The 22,305-nt window shown below is 46.0% G+C and overlaps 1 protein-coding gene across 1 annotated transcript in view; it reads left to right on the plus strand.

Moving 5' to 3' along the window:
- Positions 1–21,830, plus strand: part of ADRA1D (adrenoceptor alpha 1D) — a 43,363-nt gene extending 21,533 nt beyond the window's left edge. Inside the window, exon 2 of the mRNA XM_005010118.6 lies at positions 18,350–21,830. Coding sequence (XP_005010175.2) covers positions 18,350–18,918 — 569 coding nt within the window. The 3' untranslated portion in view covers positions 18,919–21,830. The remainder of the gene's footprint in view (positions 1–18,349) is intronic.
- Positions 21,831–22,305: the final 475 nt, after the last annotated feature.

Below are 22,305 nucleotides of genomic sequence, written 5' to 3' on the forward strand. Positions count from 1 at the left end.
GCTCTACATTCAAATCCTACTTAATATTTTCAATCTTTGCAAAGTTTTTGCCCTCTTTCCCAGTTGCTCCATTGCCCCAGTCTTTGTAACTGGTTTATTTTACCCTAGGATGCCCCTACACATGACATACACATGAGCACCAGTTCACTGAGGCTGCTTAATTGTCTCATGGTGTGAGTTGGCTGTAAGGATGCACTATCAGCAGTCATTCCCAAGCAGCAGAATTTTCAGAGGAGTACAAATTATCTCAGGTATGGGTTAAATGCATGAAAACATTATATACATCATTCAGAAATAATTATTTGTCTTTAGAATAAATTAAATACAAAAGCTTATTTGATAGTATTTTAGTACACCTGGAGAATATTGTTATTTATTAAAAATGCAATACCATCCTCTTGATGCTAAAAATTTGTCACCTTCAACCATGGCATGCTCTGCAATGCCTTGCTTGATTCAGTGACAGAAAAATCTCCAAATTCCTGACTAGACAGTTGGAACCCAGTGGGAAAGACAGGCATTAGCACTGCTCTCTGCTGTCTTCACTGAAAAATTCTGTTGTTGTAAGTAGAGGTTGGACCAGAGACCTTCAGAGACCCCTTCCAAACTCACTTAATCCGTGTATCTAGAATCAGATCCACTTGGAAAGCCATATAAGTCAAACAGGTTCTGACCAACTCAACTTGTTATACTTCAATTATTCCACTCCTGGCTTTTTGTTCCATAATCTTAAGCCACTTACCACTGGATAGCTGATGACCACTTGTGTGTCAGCGTTTCAGACCAGTGAAAAATATGCTGGAGATGAGAGGTGCAGATTGTGATCTTTGGCTCCTTCTGGGACAAAAGGGACGAAACTCAGTTGAACTCAGGAGTACACTCAGTCACCCTTCCCTGTTCGCAATCAGCTGGGGAACGACGTGCCCTGGGTGCCCTAAGGGGACAGCCCTCCCTCTGCCTGGTGAGGCTGCAAGGAAACATCTTGAGCTGCTGGTCGGATCCATGAGAGAAATTCATGAGAGAGGAAGTTTGGGGAAGGTTTGGGGACTGCTCTTTCCAGAAACAAGCTGAGTTACATAACCACTTGAAGCAACTGCAATCTGACCTTTTCTCTTCTGGGCAAACTTCAGAGTTACGGAGGCACACAGGAATCTATAACTCTCTGCGATCCGACTGACTAATTGCCTTTGCTGTTGCTGTTGTCTCTTCTCCTGTGACTCACCTCAGCCCAGTCCCACTTATCTTTTCCTGCACCAGTACAGCCAAATACCCTCTGCCTATCCATCACCATGTGCTTCGTGCAGAGATCTGCCAGCAGGTCTGAAATGGGTTTGCCTGGATCCAAGATCTTGGGCAAGAGCCCAGGCTCAGCTCTAGGAAGCTCTGCATTTTCTGCTCAGGGTAGGACTCGGTGGTGTTAGCAATGGTAGTGTATTAATGCTTTGAAGTTGTTTTTAGGAGGTGTTAAAGAGGTTATCACACTAGGGCCAGTGCAGCTGAGCTATTCTGAGTTCTCAGTCTTGGTGGATATTATAAAAAAAAAAAAAAAATACACCTGAAAAGGCTCAAACCTAGAAGTTAGCCCTTGGGTAGCCACATGGTTATGTGCAGCGTATGGAACCAAATAAGCCCTACTTTCATGGAAAATTCATTTGTGGGTTGGAGGGATTTGAGCCTTCCGAGTGTAAAGAACATACCTAAAATCCTCTGAGGTGCTATGGAGGACTTCACCTACAGATACCTGAGGCTGAAGCACCAGGCCTCCTTTTGGGACCCCCATACAAGCATAACAGCCTTAACACTTTTTTCTTCATCCCCCTCCCAACACAGTCACACTGAGACTATTTGGTTTTAAGAGCATGGCTCACTTAGAAAAACATTTTTTTTTTTAATTGTCAAAGAATTTATCTGGCTGCAAGCAGTAATTACTGCCCTGCTGCCTGCTATCTTGGGTCACGTACTCCAGAATTCAGATGCACATGCTGAAAGGACCAGGCTATTCGTGTGATGCTCCATGGCCTGATGCATAATTGGGAGATAGCAGTCATCGGCACAGAGCTGGGATCAGGGGATTTATCTGCGTTTCTCTAGAGACAAATGCCAGGAGGTCACTCCATGTGTCATCGTTCAGCATCCAAGGTACACTTGGAGTAAAGGGTGTTTATTTAAGGCACTCCTCAGCAGTGATTGCTTGGCAGACAGGAGAGAAGCGAGACCAAGCCAGGCTCTGGCGTAGCTCTGAAAAGCCTCTTGGAGCTGCAGCTGGCTCCTCAGCATAGCTGCCTGCTGCTCCCCAAAAGAAAAGGCACAGTGGTGAGAGATCCTGTGTGCCAGGGGGACCTACAGGTCAGGCTCCTAACAAGGAAGAGTGTTGAGAAATGGGTGACAGTCATGGGATTTGAGATCATTTTTATGAGAAAAACTTATAAAGCTTCTGACACCTGGGGTCAAAGGACTCAACTAAAGAGAAAAATCCACAGCACACCTCCTTTTGTATGGATCTCCATGGACAGGTACACAAGGGACAGATGCTCTTACCCTGAGGACATCTTCCCCTATTTCTGACATGCCTACATGGGGTTGAAAAATCCTTCTGGAGGGAAACTAGTATATTCCTGGAAAAATATGAAAACAGCTGTGGTGGCATCCCACCATTTGCTTCAGTACCTTGAAGTCTCAGGCTGGTTTCCAGTGCAGTTTATTCCATTTCTGAGACTCTCAGCAGATTTTACCTCTCCCTTATGGGTGACAGCAGCATGGCAAAGGAAAAGGCAGAGGACAGGCACTGAGCAGGGTATAAAAGGCCAAAAAAAATAAGGTTGGAAAAGAAGCAATCAGGTAGAGAGAATGGGGAAAGAAGGGAGTTTAATGCCCAGCACCACCACCAAGAGAAACATTGCAGGGTGCTGGGGGTGCTGGGACACAAAACCTCCCGAGCCCTGGCGGTGCTGCTGTGCAGGACTGCAGCACCACCGAGCAATCCTCAGAGTCTGCCAAGTGTTTGAACAAGGCAGGGCTGCCCTGGGGTTGATTTCCCTCATTTGGGCATGGTCAGGAACAAGCGTGTGTCCTTTGGCACCTGTCCCTGCAAAAGTGAGGTGCAATCACAGAGAGGAGGGGAGAGAGCAACAGGCTTGCACTGACAAGGAGCAGGGGAATATTTCGGTGGGGGTGTTAGCACAGTCTGCACAGAGAAAACTCTAGGTATGGGAAGGGGAAGGGCTTTTTTTTTTTTTTTTGCTTTTTTTTTTTTTTTACATGCCATTCTGGTGGTTTGAGGGTTGTTTTTTTTTAATCTCTTGATCTGGGTTGCAGGTTTTCTGCTGGACTGAGTGTAGAGAGTACATAGGTGAAGAGAACGGGACATTATTAGATAAACTCTTTCCACTGAGTGTTACATCAACACATCTGCTCCTTCATCTCCTCTGGGGTCTTAAGCAGGTGGGCCCCAAAGACAGGGCATGAGGTTAGGCACCAAACAACAAATTACAAGGACTCCCCAGGCTGCTCCCACTAGCTCTGTCATGTCCCCAGAGCTGCACAGCAGCATTAGCAGGTCATGCAATGATTTCTTCAGCAGCACAAGAAATGCAGCTTTAATGCTGCTGGGACCTGAACGCCTGTTCAAAGCTGGCTCTGTTCTCTGCTCATGGCATCCACAGGGCCACGCAGACATTGCCAGCAAGTGGCAGCAGCTTGCTTTGAGAGGAAGGTCCCAGAGAGAGCTCTGTGGTGCTCGGTTCTTCCCAGCTTTGTTTGCTGCGGGCAACTGCCAGCATACCAAAGGATATTACCTCTGGATGTGAGAGTGCAGGGAGTCTAACTGGTTTCAAACATCAACATTGCAGCTCTCTGTAATTAATTTAATGTTGACATGATCCCCAAGAAGCAAAACCTTCATTATATTCAATTAAACCTCCTGACACAGATGCTTGACTCGTTGTCAGCCCCTCTAATTTAGAGCAAATGCATGGAAATGCAGACATCACAGCATACGTGTGTCAAACCCAGGGAAGAATCTTGCAGTGGGGAATAAAGTCCAACACTATTTCCAATTAAAGCAGTTTTTGGAGCAGATCAACTATTTCCCAAACAGTTCTTGCACTTATGATACCTGGAGACTCTCTGTGACATGGCAATTTTTACACCTCTTCTATATTCAGGTCCCACCTCATTTTGGAATTGAGTTTGCGACTCATGGTCACAGTTTCAAAGCTGGAAAGCTCTGACTATCTGCTGTGATTTACTGATGACTGCAACCCCAAGTGCCTTGTTCAATAATTTCTTCAACTCAGCCCATTACTCAAAAACAGCTTTTTTTTTTTTCTTAGAAAGACATTCAGCATTAACTCAGAACTGCAAATAATGGAGAAGCCACGTCTCTAGTCATGTTTTTGCCAGTAGCTTTATATCTTTGCTATTATAAATGACTGCTTTCTTTCCAGTGTAAATTTATCTAGCCATAACTTCAAGCCATTAAGTTTTTTTCTACCATTTTTGGCTGGATTAAAGAGTCTTTTGCTATCAGAAAAGGCTTCCCCACTACGTCACCGCAACACATGAGCAAGTTGCTTCAGTTTCTCTTGGATAAAGCCAATAGATCAAGCTGCTCTAACATCATGTTCTAAGTCAAGTTTTCCAGACCTTTTCATCATCTTGTAGAGCTCCTCAGAACGTTTTTCATCTCCTTGGCTTCTCTTCTGTGTTGTGGGCAATGACCTGGGACATGGCTTTTCACAAGAGCTACCTCCATTTTTCACTCTTGGTCCAGTTCATCTGTTCCTTTTCTTGGCTTGTTTATTATCTGAGCTTTCATTATTATTACCAACACTTTATGAATCACTGCTCCTAGGTGGATCACACGTCTTTTTGCCAGCAGCCTTGACAGCCTTTCTGTGAGGGAGGCAGCTGAAATATCAAGTCATCAACTGTTACTGGAAAGAAATGTGTTTCTCCGAAGAACCATTTCACCAAAATGTTCTCATGTGCTGCTATTTGGGGAGGGGACACACTCATCCAGAACTGACAATATTACTAATGTACATAATACTGGGATTGATACTAGGAGGAAAAAAATCCTCCTGTTCAGGAACAATTTTCATGTTAAATGCATGTGGGTTTAATGAGAGTTCAATGTGCAAATATTCTTCAAATCTGTGCCATAACACTTATGTTAGGACCATCAGATGGCTTATCCTCTCCCACTATTACAAGCTATTTGTCTCCGGGTACAAGCAAGTTGATAGTCTTGAAGTCACTGGTGTTGTCTGAGACAGATGGTTTCAGCTGCCAGAGAAACTGCTCTTTTCAGCATTTTGAGTATCTGGAGGAAGTTTGTAAGGGCAAAATAAGAATCTGGAGCTACAGAAAGCTTCTGTCTATGCCTCTGCTCAGGAGCAGAGGGCTTGAGGGCTTACACCCTGAGGGCTTATGTCCTGAGGGTTTGAGGAGCTGGGGCAATGTTGTGTTTGTGCTTGTATTCAGGCAATTTAACATGTTGGATGCAGGAAAACAGTGGGTCAGCACTGTAGGGAAGCGGTGTCCTGTCTCAGAGCAAATGTAGAGTCTCTACACAAGGACAGATTCATTGCACAAGACACAAAGGAGACCTCTGTTCACAGCCCACGAGACTTTGGGGTCCCACTGGGAGCTCCCCCCTGGATCTGCAGGTTCCCTGCCTTTAGACATTGCTGCTACTGGAAGTGCACAAGCAAAGCAAGGTATATATGGCATGGTTTTTATTCCCCTAGCATGAGGAACCACCAAAGTCTCCTCAGAAGGAGGTGGCGAGTGAAAAATAAGTTTGCGATGGTGGAAGAAGAGGAGGTAATAATCACCAGGGAGGACACTAGTCTTGACAGGGGTTGTCCACAAGAGCAGCACGTTCCTAAGAAGGGGTGGAAAGTCCTCTTAGGGTCATTTCCCTGGAACAAGAAGTGAATGTGCAAAATTGGCATATCCAAGAAACAATTAAGAATCAAGGACACGTCAAGGCACGGAGCACACCCCAGATCCCACAGCTATTACTTCTGAGCAGTGACTGAAGAGCAGAGGAGGCAAAAAGGCTTGTTTACCCAGTGAAAAGGCGAGAAAGAGGCAGGCAGATATCTCATGGGATGTACACAAATTGCCACGAAGATTGAATGCAAATTTCCATCCTTTCCCTTCAGAATCAGAGATTAAAAAAGAAGTAGTGATAGGGCAGAGATGGAGCAGGAAGCATGTCAGTGGAGAAAGAGCCTCATCACCATAATGAGGCTTTCTGAGACACTCATCTCTTCTCAGCAGAGATCCTGTTGCCCTGTGCAGGCATTTAAACCAGGCAGTGCAGCAAGGTTCTTGCATTCTCTCTCCCTAGATTTCTCCATAACACTCCAGGTGTCTGTAAAGGTTGAACAAAACCACCATGGTGGTGGTGGGGCTGCTGCCAGTTTTCTTCCAAGTGTCTCTGTGCTTGTCCCAGGTTCATCTCTGATGCTAGCACAACCAGGCTGCCAGTTCTTTGCATCTTGTGTCTTTTTATTTTCTATTCAGCCATGACATCCAGGTGGATGTCTCAGATAAGAAAAAAAAAAAAAAAAAAAAAAAAAAAAGATGGCTTGAGTTTTCTGGGTTTATCACCTCTTCCCACTGACAGGTTGTGACACCGTTGTGCATGGTTATCTGCTGGAGACTGCTCTGGTCTGGGCACGGCCAGTTCTTCCCTCCCGTGATGCGAGGTGACCCAAACAGTCACTGCCATCCACGTATTGCTGTGGATCACAAGTCCTGGCATCCTACAAACCTTGCGTGGGCCATGGGTGTGCAGGAATCCCCACTCATCACTGGGTAGCAAACACCCCTCTGGGGACTGTTTTTCCCACAAAGCACAAAGTGATATCCCTTGGCCACATCAACAGTACCCAAAGAGATTAGGGATCAATATTAGGGGTCAATTCATTAGCCATGCTCTTGGCACTGCCACAGCCAAACCCTCCCAAACAGGGATCTACATGCGCATACATCCCTTTTAGCTGCCCGCTAAAAACCTTGACCAAAAATTTGGCCAGGGTCCCTGCTAGCAGCCAGGGTGCCCCTCAGTCAGAACTGGATCCCTTACCCTGTCCCTGCTCACTTTACCTACAGAGATACAGCTTAAGTGTACAGCTGCTGAACAACCAGATAAGGGACATGCCGTGCCATGTCATGAGATATGACATCAAGACAGCTGACATGAGCCGCACCATGGAGATGGGGGCAAGGGCTGAGCTGGAGGATCAGGAGGGGTGTCCTTTGCCGGCGACCGATGCAGCACTAAGCCTGAGATCTTATCTCTTCGATTTAAGGGCTTCAGAAACTGTTGGGAGTGATGAGGATGTTGTTATCTCAGCATTCCACTTGTATTTTTGGAGCCTTGTTACAGTGACCCATTGTTTTCTGGGGGGTGAAAAAAAAAAGCCTCTTTAGGGAGTGTAATGTTTTTAGAGCTTGGTATCAGCTGATAGCCAGCTTTAGGGTTGGGGGAGATACAAAGCAGCTCTCAGCTGTCTCATCTGAATAACTTCAGGCTGGAGAGAAGGAAATACAAAGTTTTTTTTAAAAGTTTTGCTTCTTGTCAGAAAGGCAAGCGATGAGAAACTGCAGATTTTGCCATGCAAGCCAACCCTAGAAGGGCTGTGCCTTGCAGCTTGGTGCGGAAACAGGGCTTGTGTCGGAGGATTTTCCGCACCAGGCTTGACAAGAAACACGCAATTGCCTGGCTGGTCTTGAATAACCACTCCCAAGCCTGCACGGCCAATCCTAATTTTTGACGAAGGCTGAAAATACCAACCTCCCCCAGCCTTTCTTCCCCACCCTTTCCTCCGTGGCGTCATAGTGCGTTGCTCTCCCAAGGATGGTATTCAGCATCCTTCACAGCCCCGGGAAGGGGCACGGGCTGCGAGCGGTGCGGTGCCAGGCTCCGTGGCCGGTGACGTGCTGTCTGCTTGATTCTGATATAAACACAATGTCCTTGGGACCGGCATGGTGGAAAGGCACTGAGGAAGCTCCCACACCTCCTCTGATAGCGTGTTTGCTAAGCGCTGGCATACCGCCACCAGCGAGTTCTCCACGAGCCTTGCCAGCAATCAGCTGAGAACAGGTTTCCACCTTTTAGGTCAATAGTCCCGTCTCTATTTGTGGCCAGGCGATGTTCGCCCACCCAAGGTGAGATCTTCTCGTTCCACAATGTAAGTTAAAATCAGGGCTCGTGAATTTTGCTCTGGGGGAGAATTTTTCCTGTGTTGGGTTGGGCCCAGTGAAAAATTGCCTTTTTCCTTTGTGCGGTTCAGATCTGGCCTCAGTGTACATAAAATGCCATGTGTTCCCAGCAGGATTCAGCCCTTCCAAAGCCTACCCCACAGCCAAATCTGATCCACATATTTACGAGCTTGTAAACAGGACGGGGCGGGTGAGTTCACATTCTTAGAAAACCAAGTGCAGAGAAAAGAACTTCTGAGTTGGAAAAACAAAGAGTAGTCTTGGGACCGACCCAGCACACACAGTGGTTTTTCCAAGACTCGGATGACTTGCTTGGGAATCATTCCCCTCCATTCCTTTTCTCCAGGATTTCCCAAGCTTGCCATTTAGTTGGAAAAAAAATAATACATGTTCTCAATATTTCTTACAATAGTGGAGGTGACAGGTTGATAGAAAAGGGACATTTCATCTTGGATATGTGTTGAAGCCAGGCTTTTCATGGTAGCCACAGTGGATTGGCAGTTATTTGCAGAGGAAAGTTTCTGAAGATGCTTAGGGCTATTGAAAGGAGTTGCACCAAGGAAGCCACTTGCAGTGCTCAGCACAAAGTGCCATTGCACTTGCCAACAAATGCAAGAACAAGTGGTCTAGAACAGTGGTTCCCAAATTGTGGCCTCCAGACCTTGATGGTTCATGAAGGCTCAGTAAATGGTTCATGGAAAACAGATTATTAAGGGAGCCATGCAGTCTGCAAAAACTGATGAGGATTAACAGTCTTTGGTTCCAAAAAGCTGGAGAACAACTGGTCTAAAGCCCCGTGTTATGCTCATTCACTATTTATAGATAGCAAAGCACAGAGGTCTTTGTGGCAAGGGCTGAAGAAACATTTCTTCAATCTTCTTGCAAAAGAGCTTTAATGACATTCCATGAAATATATGTGTCAAACAATTTATCAGAGGGATAAATCATAGCAGCAACTCTACTAACTTACCCACCTTGCTGGAAAGTTTGTCATCACAATACCTCAGGTTTTCTCAAGTTCTGTCTTGTGATGAATCTTCAACAGATCCCTCCCGGATTCTTTTTGCTGTCTCTCTTCCTTGATTATGGGGGACTTTTCTCGGTATTCAGCTAAATTCTCTGCTCTCTCTACACTATGCTTTCATCTCTCTAAATTACAGCACTGATGATCATAAAGTTCTCGTTGATTTCTTCAAAATAGTGCATGAAGGGAATGTTGTTTTAATTGAAAAAGTCATGCAATATTTCCTAGCATTGATTAGATGTCACACTAGTGTGAGGTCTATTGGGAACCTCTTCCAGCAAAGACTAAAAAACAGAGTCATTGGATTATTCCTGTTTGACTGTGGTCCACTGGGAGGAAACAGAAACCCTCAGCGGGTGCTGATGACAGTGATGTTCTGTGTGGATGGGTTGCTCCTACTTGTACTGCTTGAAAAAGGGGCATTCAAGTCAAATTTTGTGTCACGGGGTGAGGAACAGCAGAGAGGGGAAGGGAGGAGGGTGTTTGGTGAGGTGGTGGTGACCTCCTGTGCTCATAAACAAGCTGCCATGAGGTTACAAAGCACGGAATTATTGGTAGCCACTGGCAGTAAGACAAAAAAGATACACTGGGATGTCCAAAATGTCTCTGAGCTCCAATGTTTAAGTCACATCTGTGGGGGAACAACGCAAGCATCAGGAAGCTATGAACACAGCTGGTGGGCTGTTAGCCCTGTGCTCCTAGGAGTTACGGCCAACCAAAAGGGAGTTTGATGCCAGCCAGCAGTTAAGGACAGGGTTGTCCATGCCTGAGAAGTCTGAGGGACTGGTATCATGTTTGTATCACTGGTGAGCCCACACAGGACTCCCATGGCAAGACCTTCCTGCTGAGGACACCCGTCCTTTGCACAAAGGAGCCACGGAAATGCTCCTCGCTGAATGACACGCCGATTTTTGACTTCCCCAAAGGGAACCTAGCAACATCGAGCGGCCGTTCTGTTCATTCAGATCCCGAGCCAGATGGAAATTTTCTTTTCAGAGTCGGCTCCAAGCTTGTTTCCTCTCTTTAGCCATGCGGGCAAGAATCTCACTGCGGTCTCTGTTGTGCTCACTGTAACATCAGCAAGCAAATTCCAGTTGTCTTCCTGCTCAGACAGAAAGGCAAGAGCTCTTGACATGCAGCTCGGTTACCCTGATTTTTTCCTTCTCTCTGGAGACCTATTATTGCTATTTTTCCTCATTTGTATCAGGCAAATAAGAACCTTCCTGATATCTCCCTTTGGATTTGCCAAATTGGCCAGTCTTCCAGACGTGGGTTTGTTGCTTTTTTTATTGTTATTATTTTCCTAATTTTATTTATGTCCTTTTGCTGAGTCTCGTGATTTTAAGGTTTGTTTTAAAGTCCCCTTTGGGGTTGGAGCCAGGCTATTATCTGTGAATTGTTAAGGAACAGGCAGTTGGATATACATCTTTCCCAGGCGTAAGACATAGTGCAAAAATACTACCTTTAAGGGAGTCTGTACGAGGTGCCAGATGAAAAAAAAAAAAAAAAAAAAAAAAAAAAAAAAAAAAAACTTTGTCTTCTTATTCTTGTGACTCATTTTTAAAGCCCACCCTCCTACTGACTCTGTTGAGTTGAGCATTATCTGTGGCCCTGATTCTGCTGCCCAGCCTCTCTCCTTCTCAGCAGATGGACCAAGCAGTCCATCTTGACACTGAATTTTAGACACATTTTAGACACTGAATTGTCCATGTTTTCCACCACATTGTAAGCAAAGCCCTTGTGATGACAGGTTCATCAGGTGACCCAGGATTAATGGTCAGCAGCAGTCTTAAGGCTTCATTGCAGGCATGGGGGAGCCAATTGCCTTCATTAATGTGTAAGGCAAGTATTCAGTCCTGCTCTTTATTTCCTTCCAAAATTTTCACCTAAGTAATTTCAAAAGCTTTGTTATATGGAGAAGTGAGCTTGGTTTGCAGTACTCAAGGCCAGTTCTTGTTTCAAAGTGTCTCTCCCTTTGCTCTACCCAGCCCTGCCTGATTCAGAGCTCATGCTGAACATCAGAAAGCAGGGGAAAACTCTCAGTCCTCATCCTGCTGACAGATATGGTTTAAAATGATGGCTTTATGATCATGCCACAGGGCTACAGATTTGGAAATCATGGGAATCTGTTCTTGGCTCTTCTACAGACCCAGGGCTCTGTGTGTCAACTACTGTTCAGTGGCAGGCTACAGTCCCTAACAGTAAATGAATTATTCTTTCACTATTATGAGCAAGACATTCTTCTTTATAGATCCCTAATAAAAGATGGAAGGCAGGATATTCAGTTCAGGGTAACAAAGCTTTGTGCATTATGTTCACCCAATGGTTCCCAGCAAATCACTACAACTTTCTCAGGAACAAAGCTAAGTATCAGACACACTGCTAAAAAAGGTTTACAAATCCCAGACGATGGTCCCCCAGAGCATGGGCTGCAGCGTAGACTAGAACAGACTGTGTACTTTACAGTCCCTGGCACAAAGCCTCTCTTGGCCCCGTGCAATGCCCCAGTGGTCCTACAAAAAAATTTCTCTCTTGCAGGAGTTGTGAGTCTCCGGTAGAGTGGATCTTCAGTCTTAAATAGATTCTTTACATTGCATGCCCCGTGATGTGGCATGAAGGCATATGGATGTAATTAAGGACCCCAGAAGCTGCTGGGGCAATGTTGTGGGACTACATAGTCAAGTCCTGGTGGCCTTTTGAGAGCAGTCCCTGGAGTGAATTGCTCCCTGGACACAATTTATCCAGAGAGATCTAGCTGGAACATGCTGAACAAATTAGCACTTTGCACAATCTAAGACTTGAAAGCCCTTGTTAGGTTTCTGTGAGATAGCAGTGTCGATGTACCTGTGTGACTCTCTGTGCCACCCTTCACTACCATGGGAGGTTTGCTGATGAAGCAGTCCCTATCCTGCACAGGATGGATGTATGAAAACATTTCGATTCCTCCTAAAACAGGAGGACGCCACCGGATCCCAATGGCATTAAGGGTGAAATTAATCTACAGTAATGTTATTTGCCCATAACGTGGTGTCTCCCCAAGAACGAGACATCTGGGTCCAGACAGCAGAGACTGAGCATGATTCACCTGGCTAGTAGGGACTTATGCCTCAGGATGAGGTGGATTGCTCCATCCTTTCCATTGACAGTACTGACTAAGTCACTGAGTGTAAAAACAGCCCAGGGACCTGCTTAGATAACTAAACTATCTGCTTAGATAACTAAACTTAGTCAGATGAATCAATCTGCAGGTAATTTGATGCCTTGGAAGTGTCCTCATGGTGGTGATGGCCCTTAGTGGTCCCGATTCACAGCATTGTTTTGAGAAAAGCCCCGGTGCAAGCTTTGAGGGGAATGAAGCACATTTCAGTCAAGTTGCTACCAATGTGGCGTAATTTAGAGGAAAGCCATGCAGATATCACCAGGACCATACTGCCTAGAGGTTAGGGAAAATGTTTGGGGATTAGTGAAATAGAACAGTAAATATCAGAACAGGGCTCTGCCACATTATGATTCTCTTGCTGATGGGCAAACTGCAGTCAGTCCTCGAATTTGAGATGCTATTGAAAACACCAATGTTTTCCAGATCCCTCATCCCCTACAAAGCTGGCATCTTCTGTCTTTGCAACTTCCTGGCTGTCCTTAGCCCTAACACCATTCTTCCCTGGGCCCCAGCACATTGACCCTGGGTACCAGATACATTCACCCTACCATGGGTTTTGGCATTGCTGGAGCTCTCCAAGAGGAGCCAACCATCATCATGGGAAAAAATAATGCAGCAATGGGCAGAGAAGGGGTGGCTTCTCCATGCTTTTCTTCCCAGCAGGGTCAGGGTGCAGAAGTTCGAACGAGCAGGCATGCCTACATGCAAAGATGCACACAAGCAGCTTGAGAGGGTTTTCGTTGGCGTGACAGAAGCTGGGGCTTATCTGCAGCTTGTTTATGGGGTCGGGCCACAGCTGGAAGGCTCGCAGGCCTGAGGAATTCCACCCGATATCCCAACGCCATCGTCCTCCAGGGAAAATGCCGGAGTCACTGCGAACACGCTGTCCTCCTCCCAAAGCCAAGCAGCTCTTGGATCCGTCCTAGGAGGGCAGTGAACTCCCCCATCACTCCAAGACATGCCACCAGCTGCAGGGAGGCATTAACCCTCTAGAAACCCTGATATGCCTATGGATGCCCAAAGGAAGTTGTCAGTTGTGGATGGAGGAGAAGGTCACGAAAGTCTGGCCAGATGTTGAGACTCCCAGTCCCACACGTAGGCAGAAATCCTTGCTGATATCCAGCCCTTTCTCCCATCACTTGGCAGCCACATCAGGAATAGCATCCTTCATGGAGGTCCCACAAGGAGATGGCGAGGTGGGGTGCAAGCTGGGTAACGGGTGGAAAGTGGCAGCTCATGATTGCTTTGAATGAAATTTAATTAATTTACTTTGCGAGAGACAGAAAGAAAATAAGGAAGAGTCTATGACAGTTTCTGTGGCCAGGAGCTTCAGCAACCCCACTACTTCCCACCCTGCTTTTTCTATACCAGCTGCAATTCTCTTGCCTTGCTGCTCTGACACATCCTGGGGGAATTTCAGTTCCCTCCTGAACTTTGAGGCCACATTCAGGAGAAGCTCAGCTGTCCCAGGGGCCTAATGCTATGTATGAATTTCTGGAACTTCCTAACTCATGAATAGTTGGGTTGGCACCGTGGTAGATTTTTTTTTTACCATGAGTTTGTCCAATCATTTTTGAATGCTTTTAGCATCCACAGCCTCCTGCTGAGGAACATGCTCTGAGATGAACTACCCCCTTTTCTTCATTGTCATCCTACCACCCACTACCCTTCATCCTCCTTGGTGCTCTTTGTCGTGGAAAAGGTAGTGAATAATTGTTCTCTATTAACACGTGCAAGGTCTAACTCTCCATGAGCTATTTGTATCCAGAGCCATTCCTCATACAAAGTTCACACCAAGCAACAGCAAGGCAGTTTCTCAGTCTAAGTGATCCTGCTGGTCCTTGAATTTCCATTCATGATGTCAGAGCACTGGGGCATCACTTTGGCTCTTTGGCTCACCCACCTTCTCTCACGTCTGCAGCATTTTTGTGCCCTGGACTATTCAGGACATGCTGTAAAAGCAGGGACCTTTTAAAACAAAGATGCTCCTGCCAACTGCGGCAGAAAGCAAGCCTGCTCACAGATTCTGGCTGCATACTGGGAGCCAGGGCCAGAATTTAGATTGGACTGGATCCACTTTCACTTGTGCATTTGTCTTTTTTCCTTGTTTTGCTTTATTTTTTTGTGTGCTGAACACTGGGACCAGCAACTCTCCAAACAATCCAGTGATATCACCTTCGGCTGAGTCATGGAGAGGGCAGGGTGGAGAAGTGCAGACAGGGAAAGATCACGAGATTGTGCTAGCTTAAACAGCCTAAAAAAAATAAAATAATAACAAAAAAAAAGCTAAGTGTTTGGGTGCATGGAAGGGAGATTGCACGCACTTGCACCCACTCGCGTGTTACAGCTTTGGGGACTTTAGCCCCTGGGTTCAGAGGTTTGTAGTTGGATGTTTTTTTTCTCAGATATGAGCAGGGTGACAGGAAAAAAAAGGGTAGGTATATACATGGCATACAGGCACACATCCACTGTAAGAAAACCAAATAAATTGATTTTTTGCCTTCAGAGTGCATACTTTATTGGCTCAACTTTTGCACCGCCAAAAAAAAAAATAAAAAAATAAAAAAAATTGATCTTCTGATCACATTTAGACTGTGACTCTGGTCACTTTACATGGTGGGGACAAGCTTTCCCTGAGAATTCACCTGCAGCTTTCTTAATTTCTTAATCCTGCTGAAGATAATTATCAAGGGTTCCAGCAGGACCTGCAGTCCTTGTTCAGATCTCCAACATGAGTATGAAGGCTCAGGAAGATTTGAAATGACCTTTTAGAAAATTCCCTATGGACTAAAACTCAAAAGGAATTTTAAACCCCCCAGCAGTAATGTTATAAAAAATGTATGTATTAGGAGAATGAAAAGTTCTCAGCAGGATGTCCAGAGCCTTTCTTGACCAGGCAGTGGCAAATAAGAAAGATGAGCCTCTGCCTGGGAGCATCCTAAACCAAGATACAACTGGGATTTAAAAAAAAAAAAAAACATGACGTGGCACAAGTTCTACAATATTTGGGCTCCTTGTTCTGCCTTTGATAATGCCCTGTTCCGTCTTTGACATTTTTTGGGCCACATCATCAAAATGTGCTCATACACTGACTGATCAGGCTAAAGTGTGATGTATCACTCCCCATTTCTATACCTGAATTTTTATTCCCATTTTCTGTTTCTGAACCTTGGAAGTATCTGTTTCCTGAGCTCTTCAGGTGCCCATTACGCTGTGCTTTCTTCCAAGCATCCCAACATCATCCATGCTCCTACAGAATCACCACTACATAGCCCAGTTCATAAACCTTCTATCAAAATGTCATTGTGTGCTTGTGTGTATGAAAGCGAGGGCTAATTCCCTTCATACTTTATTCATTCACTACATAAGAGCCACAAACTCTCCCCTAAGATCTGCTTCCCATTGCCTACCAAGGCAGTCAGATGCTCCAGCATGCACAAAGTCACCAGCCAGAGACCCATTTTGGGGACTCCCTGCCCACTTTTTTCCTCCCAGTGTGATTGAATGAGGAAGCTATGGATGCACTCCGTACACGTCTCTTCCTAGGGGCACGCTTATTTGCATGGTAATGAGGATGGCAATGAGCCCTTTGTCTTCAGATGCACACGAGGTTCTACAGGGTGAAAAGTAGCCAAAGTTGAAATTCAAGGAAGTCATAGCTGTGCTTTTTTCCCAGTTTGTCTTTTTTATCTGGATGCTAAAACAAAGAATGTTGTACGGAAACTGCATTGTGCAATGAAGCACTAAACACTAGATATAAATTATTATTTTAACAGCCAACAGGCTAAGCAAGCACCAATCTTTTAAGTAGCCTGGCTCAAGCAGTAATCACTAGCTTCATTTCTAAAGAGTTTCTTCTTTTATTTGCTTTGTTACCATAGCTTTTTTTTTTTTTTTCCTCTCTCTCAAGCTAAAATAAAAGCTACATAAAGCCACAGCTCCTCTAGGAACTGAAAGCACTGCAAACAGGGTCCCCAACAGCACCATACAAGAGATGATGGTAATGAACCCCATTCTACAGTGGGTAAACTGAGGCACAGAACCTCTCCCCTAACAAAGGTATGAGTGGGAATCCATTCTTGATGGGCTCCTTCACCTATCTTGGCCCCATATGCTCACACTGAGGCCAACACAAGGTCTCCCAGCAGAGCTGAGAGCCAGGGAGCCCCTTGCAGGTAGCACATGGCTTCAGAGTCTGGTTTGCACCAGGATGGAGCATGGAGGAGCCCAGGCAGGAAAACACACACAGGTGTTATTGCTGAGAGCTGAGATTGAGGAGAGGAATTGGTGCTGGTCTTATAAACCCACCACTAGCCCTAGGAACCCACTGCTGGTTCAAGGAACCCACTGCTGGTCCTAGGAACCCACTGATGATCCACATTGCATCAGGATGGTGTGTGGAGGTCCTGGAGGTGGGCTGCAGGCTGCACAAGGAAAAGAAAAGGCTTAAAACCTTGGCTGGATGGAGAACGGAGACATTAAGGAAATGGAGATTGCCCCCAGCACCCCTAGGGTCTTTAGCTCCTGGCTAACCAAACACTCAGGGCAGTGTTTCTGCTGTGGTTAGAATTCAACGTGGTGATTCAAGCAGCCGAGCGCCAACCTATAAATCTCAGCCCTGTCCCAGAAGGAATAAATCCCTTTAAGCAAACACAGCCACAGCAGGGGCACTACAACCCCGGCACTACTTCTCTGTTCAAAACCATGGGCTCCAACACCAGGGGCTGCTCATTACTCCGCAAACGCCATCCATCTCCGTGCTGGCCCCAGGTCTTTTCATCACAGAGACATCAGCCCTGCTGGCTGTCCTTATTCACTGCCTCCTGCAGCACATATTGACACCAGCATGTGCTCCAGCCCTTTGACTTGAGTTGGCCTTCGGCAGATATTTAAGCCACACGTCTGCGTATGTGTTTTCCCTGCCTAAGCGTCAGAAAATGCTGAGATCTGTCTGTGATGGGGTAGCCCACGTACCTGGCACACTGAGTCTGGCTGCAGACTCCAGGCTGATTAGGAATGGGTGGAGGAAAGCTTTGCTGAAATAAGAGCTTTGGGTTTTCTGGATGATGGATTTTCTCCAAAAAAAAAAAAAAAAAAAAAAAAAAAAAAGTAATAAAATAAAATAAAATTTAAAAAAAAAAAAAAAAAAAAACACTGGGGAGCTTTAATGCAGTCTGTGGAAGTTCAGAGTCTCGGTCCTGAATTTCTGGTTCCTGGCACCTGTTTTACTGTTTTGACACCAGGCTTTTGAGCATGGGGAAAATAATAATGATATCCAGAGCTAATGTTATTTACTAAAATACAAATTAACGCTCAGTCACATGGTGGCATGATTTGTCATCCAGAGCTAAAATTAAGAGAAATTAAGGCTGAGTCAGAAAGTTATTTCAGATCTGAGTAAGGAATACTAAGCGATGGGGCCATGTGGGAGCAACACTGACATCTTCTGGCTGCAAAACAACTCCCCAGCTTTTACATCAAGACAGCCAGTGGGATCCTCCAGCACAGAAGTAGAAATCAGGGTTTGGGTGGACAAAAGAGCTTTTCCAAGTAGCAGGAATTAGTATAATTAACATTCATAACATAGTTTACTTCCATAATGTAATTAACAGCCCGTCTCCAAGCTCTATGGGCTTGACCTGATGGCTCACAGCTGTGCTGGGTCCATTGCTCTGACCCCTTTTGCAATGGGGGCTAGAAGGCTCCTGCCATGGATATTGTGTTTTCTATTTTTTTGCTCCGTGCCCTCCAGTCCTGCAGATCTTCACTCTGGTCACAATGGCATTGCAAGCCAAGGACCTAATAAAATCATGCCTTCAGCCTTCTCTGCAAAGCTTGCCTTCCAGACAGGGCTCTCCACCACCTGTGCTACCCTTTGCTGCCATATCTTCTCCCTTCTAACCTTATTTTTTTTAATCTCTTCCAAGGTTCTTTCTTCCCATCTCTGAAGCCCTCGGAAATGGTCTTCAAGGTCATCTTCTGGCTGGGATACTTCAACAGCTGCGTGAACCCCATCATCTACCCCTGCTCCAGCAAGGAGTTCAAGCGAGCCTTCATCAGGCTGCTCAAGTGCCAATGCCACCGGCGACGACGTCCCATCTGGCGCGTCTACGACCACCACTGGCGAGGGGCCTCCATGAACAGCTCCGTGCGAGGCTCCGAGACGGACCTGAGGCCCAGGATCAGCACCCTGCACAGCTCGTTCCTATTTAACTCCTCCTTGCAGGAGAGGGCCGGTAAGAGGCGAACGCTCAGCTTCAAGGGCTGGAAAATGCTCACTCCGTTCCAGAAGCCAGCGTCCACCCAGCTGAAGGAAAAGATGAACAGCCTTTCTAACAAAATCCGGGGCGGCTCCAGCAAAGGGGGGGTGACAGCCTCCTACAAAACCGAGGTGGAGTCTGTCTCTATTGGGATCCCTCATGACTTTACGGAAACCATTGACTATCAAACCTATGACTTAACAGACTGCTGTGGGCTGAGAGAGACAGATATCTGAAGGCGCCGGGACAGCTCTCGATGGTTTCTTTAGCTGTATCTAGCAGAAACGTGAAGGGATGCCACCTGTGGGTCTGTCAGGCAGACTGGAAGCAGCAATCAGGTATAAAATGCAGTTGCCCAAAGGTTGTACAAGCTTCCCCCACGGGGAGGTCAGCCCCTTCTACGGGGTTATGGGTTCCTCAAATACGAGCCAATGGCACATCCCATTTTAACGAGCTGTGGCAAGAGGGGAAGGTGTGGGGTGGATCTGGCCTTAGGAAAAGAGCTGTTTCCTCCCATGGGATGGTTCTCTTTGACTCTGGAAGAAGCTGTGCAATTAAGGGAAACCAGAACATCTCCTTTGCCTTAAAAACACCACCACAAAAGCTACTGGAAGGATTGAACCCCAACAGGTGCCGACTCTGCCTTAGCACACGTGATAACATTTCCATCCAGAGGCAGCATCCCAAACGGATGCTGTGAGCAGTAGCTGGCAGCTGACCCTTTAGACAGTGGGCTGGGGGCTTGTAGGGCTACAGGGCTGGACAGAACCTGTAGCCCAAGCCTTTTCTTTCAAGGGTGAGCAGACTGCGGTATTCCCGAGCAGAGCTGGGGGATCCCGGCTCTCAGCCATCGTGTTTGCGGTGCCCACAGCTTTGCCACTTCCTCGCAGCCTGGTTTTAGCCCAGAGGAGCAGTCCAGATGCATACACTGATGCCAACAGGTGTGCAGGTCTCTCTTCTCTAACTCCAACCTGCGACGTGTTTCTCATTTCACTTTCCAGTGAGAAATTTGCAACCCATCTTGTTCTGGCCTGCATCCCTCTGTGACGTGGAGACTCCTTTTGATGTTGGCCATCCCCGGTCTTTTTCTCTCCCCTTCTTATCCTCACTTGCTCTTTCTCTCAAACAACATGGAATAAAGATGTATTCCTAGCTGTGGCTGAGGAAGGTGGGGTGGGTGAGGCTGGGCCTGTTCCCACTACTCACAGAGCCACAGCTTAAAGGGAGCTGAAGTGCAGTGGGAGCTCCCTCTTGTGGATCCATCTTTTCCCCAGCCGGGACCATACCAGAGCACAAGGAAACAGTCTCAGATTGAACCAGGGGACGTTTAGGTTGGAGATCAGGGGGAATTTCTTCATGGTGAGGGTGATCAAGCACTGGAATGGGCTGCCCAAAGAAGTGGTGGGGTCCCCATCTCTGGGGGCATTCAAGAGACGTGGATGTGGCACTCAGGGACCTGGTTTAGTGATGGGACTCTGTAGGTCAGGATGATGGTTGGCCTGGAGGGTCTTGAAGCTCTTTCCCAGCCTAAAGGATTCTGTGATTCTAGACTCAGAACTCTTTTCCCAAGTGGCTCCCCCCCTTCCTGACACATCAAAACCTTTGTTGGTTAGCAGCAATTACTCTTGGTTAGAGTGGCCAAAAGCAGTATTGATAGAGTTTGTTTGTTTGCTTTCCCTGCTCACAGCCCCCGAGTGTGAGGTCCTGGTCTGAGGGTAAATAAAGAAGAGGAACATGAAGCCCAAGGGTGGAGACACGATGCTGAGTATGTCCTGGATGGCAACTCATCCACACCAGCACTGTCCCCCAGACCCATTAGGCGTATTCATGAATGTGCCTACTGCACGTCCCGTCCAGCCAATCCTCTTAAGGGTGGCTGTCAAAGGAGATGAAAGTGTCCTAGCACAGCATGGAGAACGCGACTTTCTTTCTGCTGGTTTTTAGTTTTAAAGGAAATTAAAGTCAAGGAAAATGTAGATTTCTTTTATTTTTTACTTTCTTTCATGCTGAGACATTCAGAGTAGGCCCTACCTCAGCACCCATAACACCCTCCTGCCTTTTACTCAGTGCAATGGACTCTGAACTGGATGCACAAAGACCTACAGATTTTGTCCAAATATTTAGCAATTGCTGGCAAGCTGCTCATTCCCAAGAATGAGCTGAAATTACCTCTTACACTTCTCCCTGATCTTTTAAATCTCCTCCTTTCTTTTTTTCCAATTCTGAAATATTTACATTTACAACCTCCAGTCCCTTGAAAGCACTAAGAAGGGAAAGAAAGACCAGTCTGGGGTTTTTCTGCTTCTCCATCCCAATCCTTTACAGGAGAGAAAATGAGGATAAAGTCTGTTTAAGCACACACATGCATATTATATATCTATTTCTCACCCAAGCCAGGTCCCTTCTTTCATTTAGCACCTTGCATCTGAAGAGTCCGTGCCAGGACTGGAATCTGTACATGCAGAGATTCATTTAGGGGAGATTGGGGCTGCGTTTGCTGACAGGGGAAGGACAGTGTTGTACGAAATACACCCTGAGTATCTAAGCTTGTGCTTTTCCCTTTGAATCCCTTAATTTCTGAGCTCTCCCAGCTTTGGAAAAATGGGCTCAGACCTTCAGGAAGCGAATTCGGTCTGACCCCGTTGACTTCTCCGGACCGCCAAGTGTGTGACCCACGGAGGGTATGGCCCCATTTCTCCAAATTCACCAAGCAGGCCATTTCCCAAAGCCCCCATCCCTTGGTCACCCAGCAGCTCTCACCTCATCGCGCCGGCTTTGTGTCCCTATCGCATCGCCAGACCTTGCTGCTTCGACGAGCCGAGTGTTGAGGATGGTGAAGAGCAGCTTCGACGCCAGGAGACTCTCACGAGTCCCATCCGAGGAGGAAAGAAGGTCCCCGTCAGCCTGAGCTGGACTGCAGTTGGGTTGCATTACTATTGTTTACAGTGTGTATATAAGTGTACATTTCCTTTAGCAGACATTGGAATTTTTTTGTATAGATTTTTATTTTTCATCCACAGACGTATTTATTAGCTGGAGTATTTCTGTTTTGTGATTCAAGTAATGTCAGATTGATGTAAGCTCTATGAAACAGAATGCACATATTTTTGTTTATTTGTACCAAATACATGCACAAACCCGTCTAAAACGTTGCCGTGAACTGTGTCTGATTTTTTGAATAGAGGTTGTAGGGGATAAGGGAGGGAGGAAGCAAAACCTGCATATTATCAGCCTTTGTGTTTTTCTCAAGGATTTTTTTTTTTTTTTTTTTTTTTTTTTTTGTAATTCCGCAAGGGTTATTCCCACGTGTAAGAATATATGACCAAAAAAAAAAAAAAAGAAAAAAAAATCAGAAAATTATGTTCTCTGCCTTGTGCCACACAGAGGTGAAGGGGTTGCACCAGCTGTGTCTTCTCCCAAATACAACCTGCTGCAGGAGGGATATGGATGCAGCCATAAGCCATGGGAGTAGAGGAGGGGAGGTTATCACATGAGTTATGGTCAGGAGCAAGGTCTGGTGAAAGAATATCTATCAGAGTAGGATTTTTTAATGAAATCTGAAATTTTAACTTGTCAAAGATTTCTATGAAAAAAAATATATCATTTTTATTCTAAAGTCAAAA

This window comes from Anas platyrhynchos, chromosome 4, assembly GCF_047663525.1.
Source record: "Anas platyrhynchos isolate ZD024472 breed Pekin duck chromosome 4, IASCAAS_PekinDuck_T2T, whole genome shotgun sequence".
In the NCBI taxonomy this organism is placed as follows: domain Eukaryota; kingdom Metazoa; phylum Chordata; class Aves; order Anseriformes; family Anatidae; genus Anas; species Anas platyrhynchos.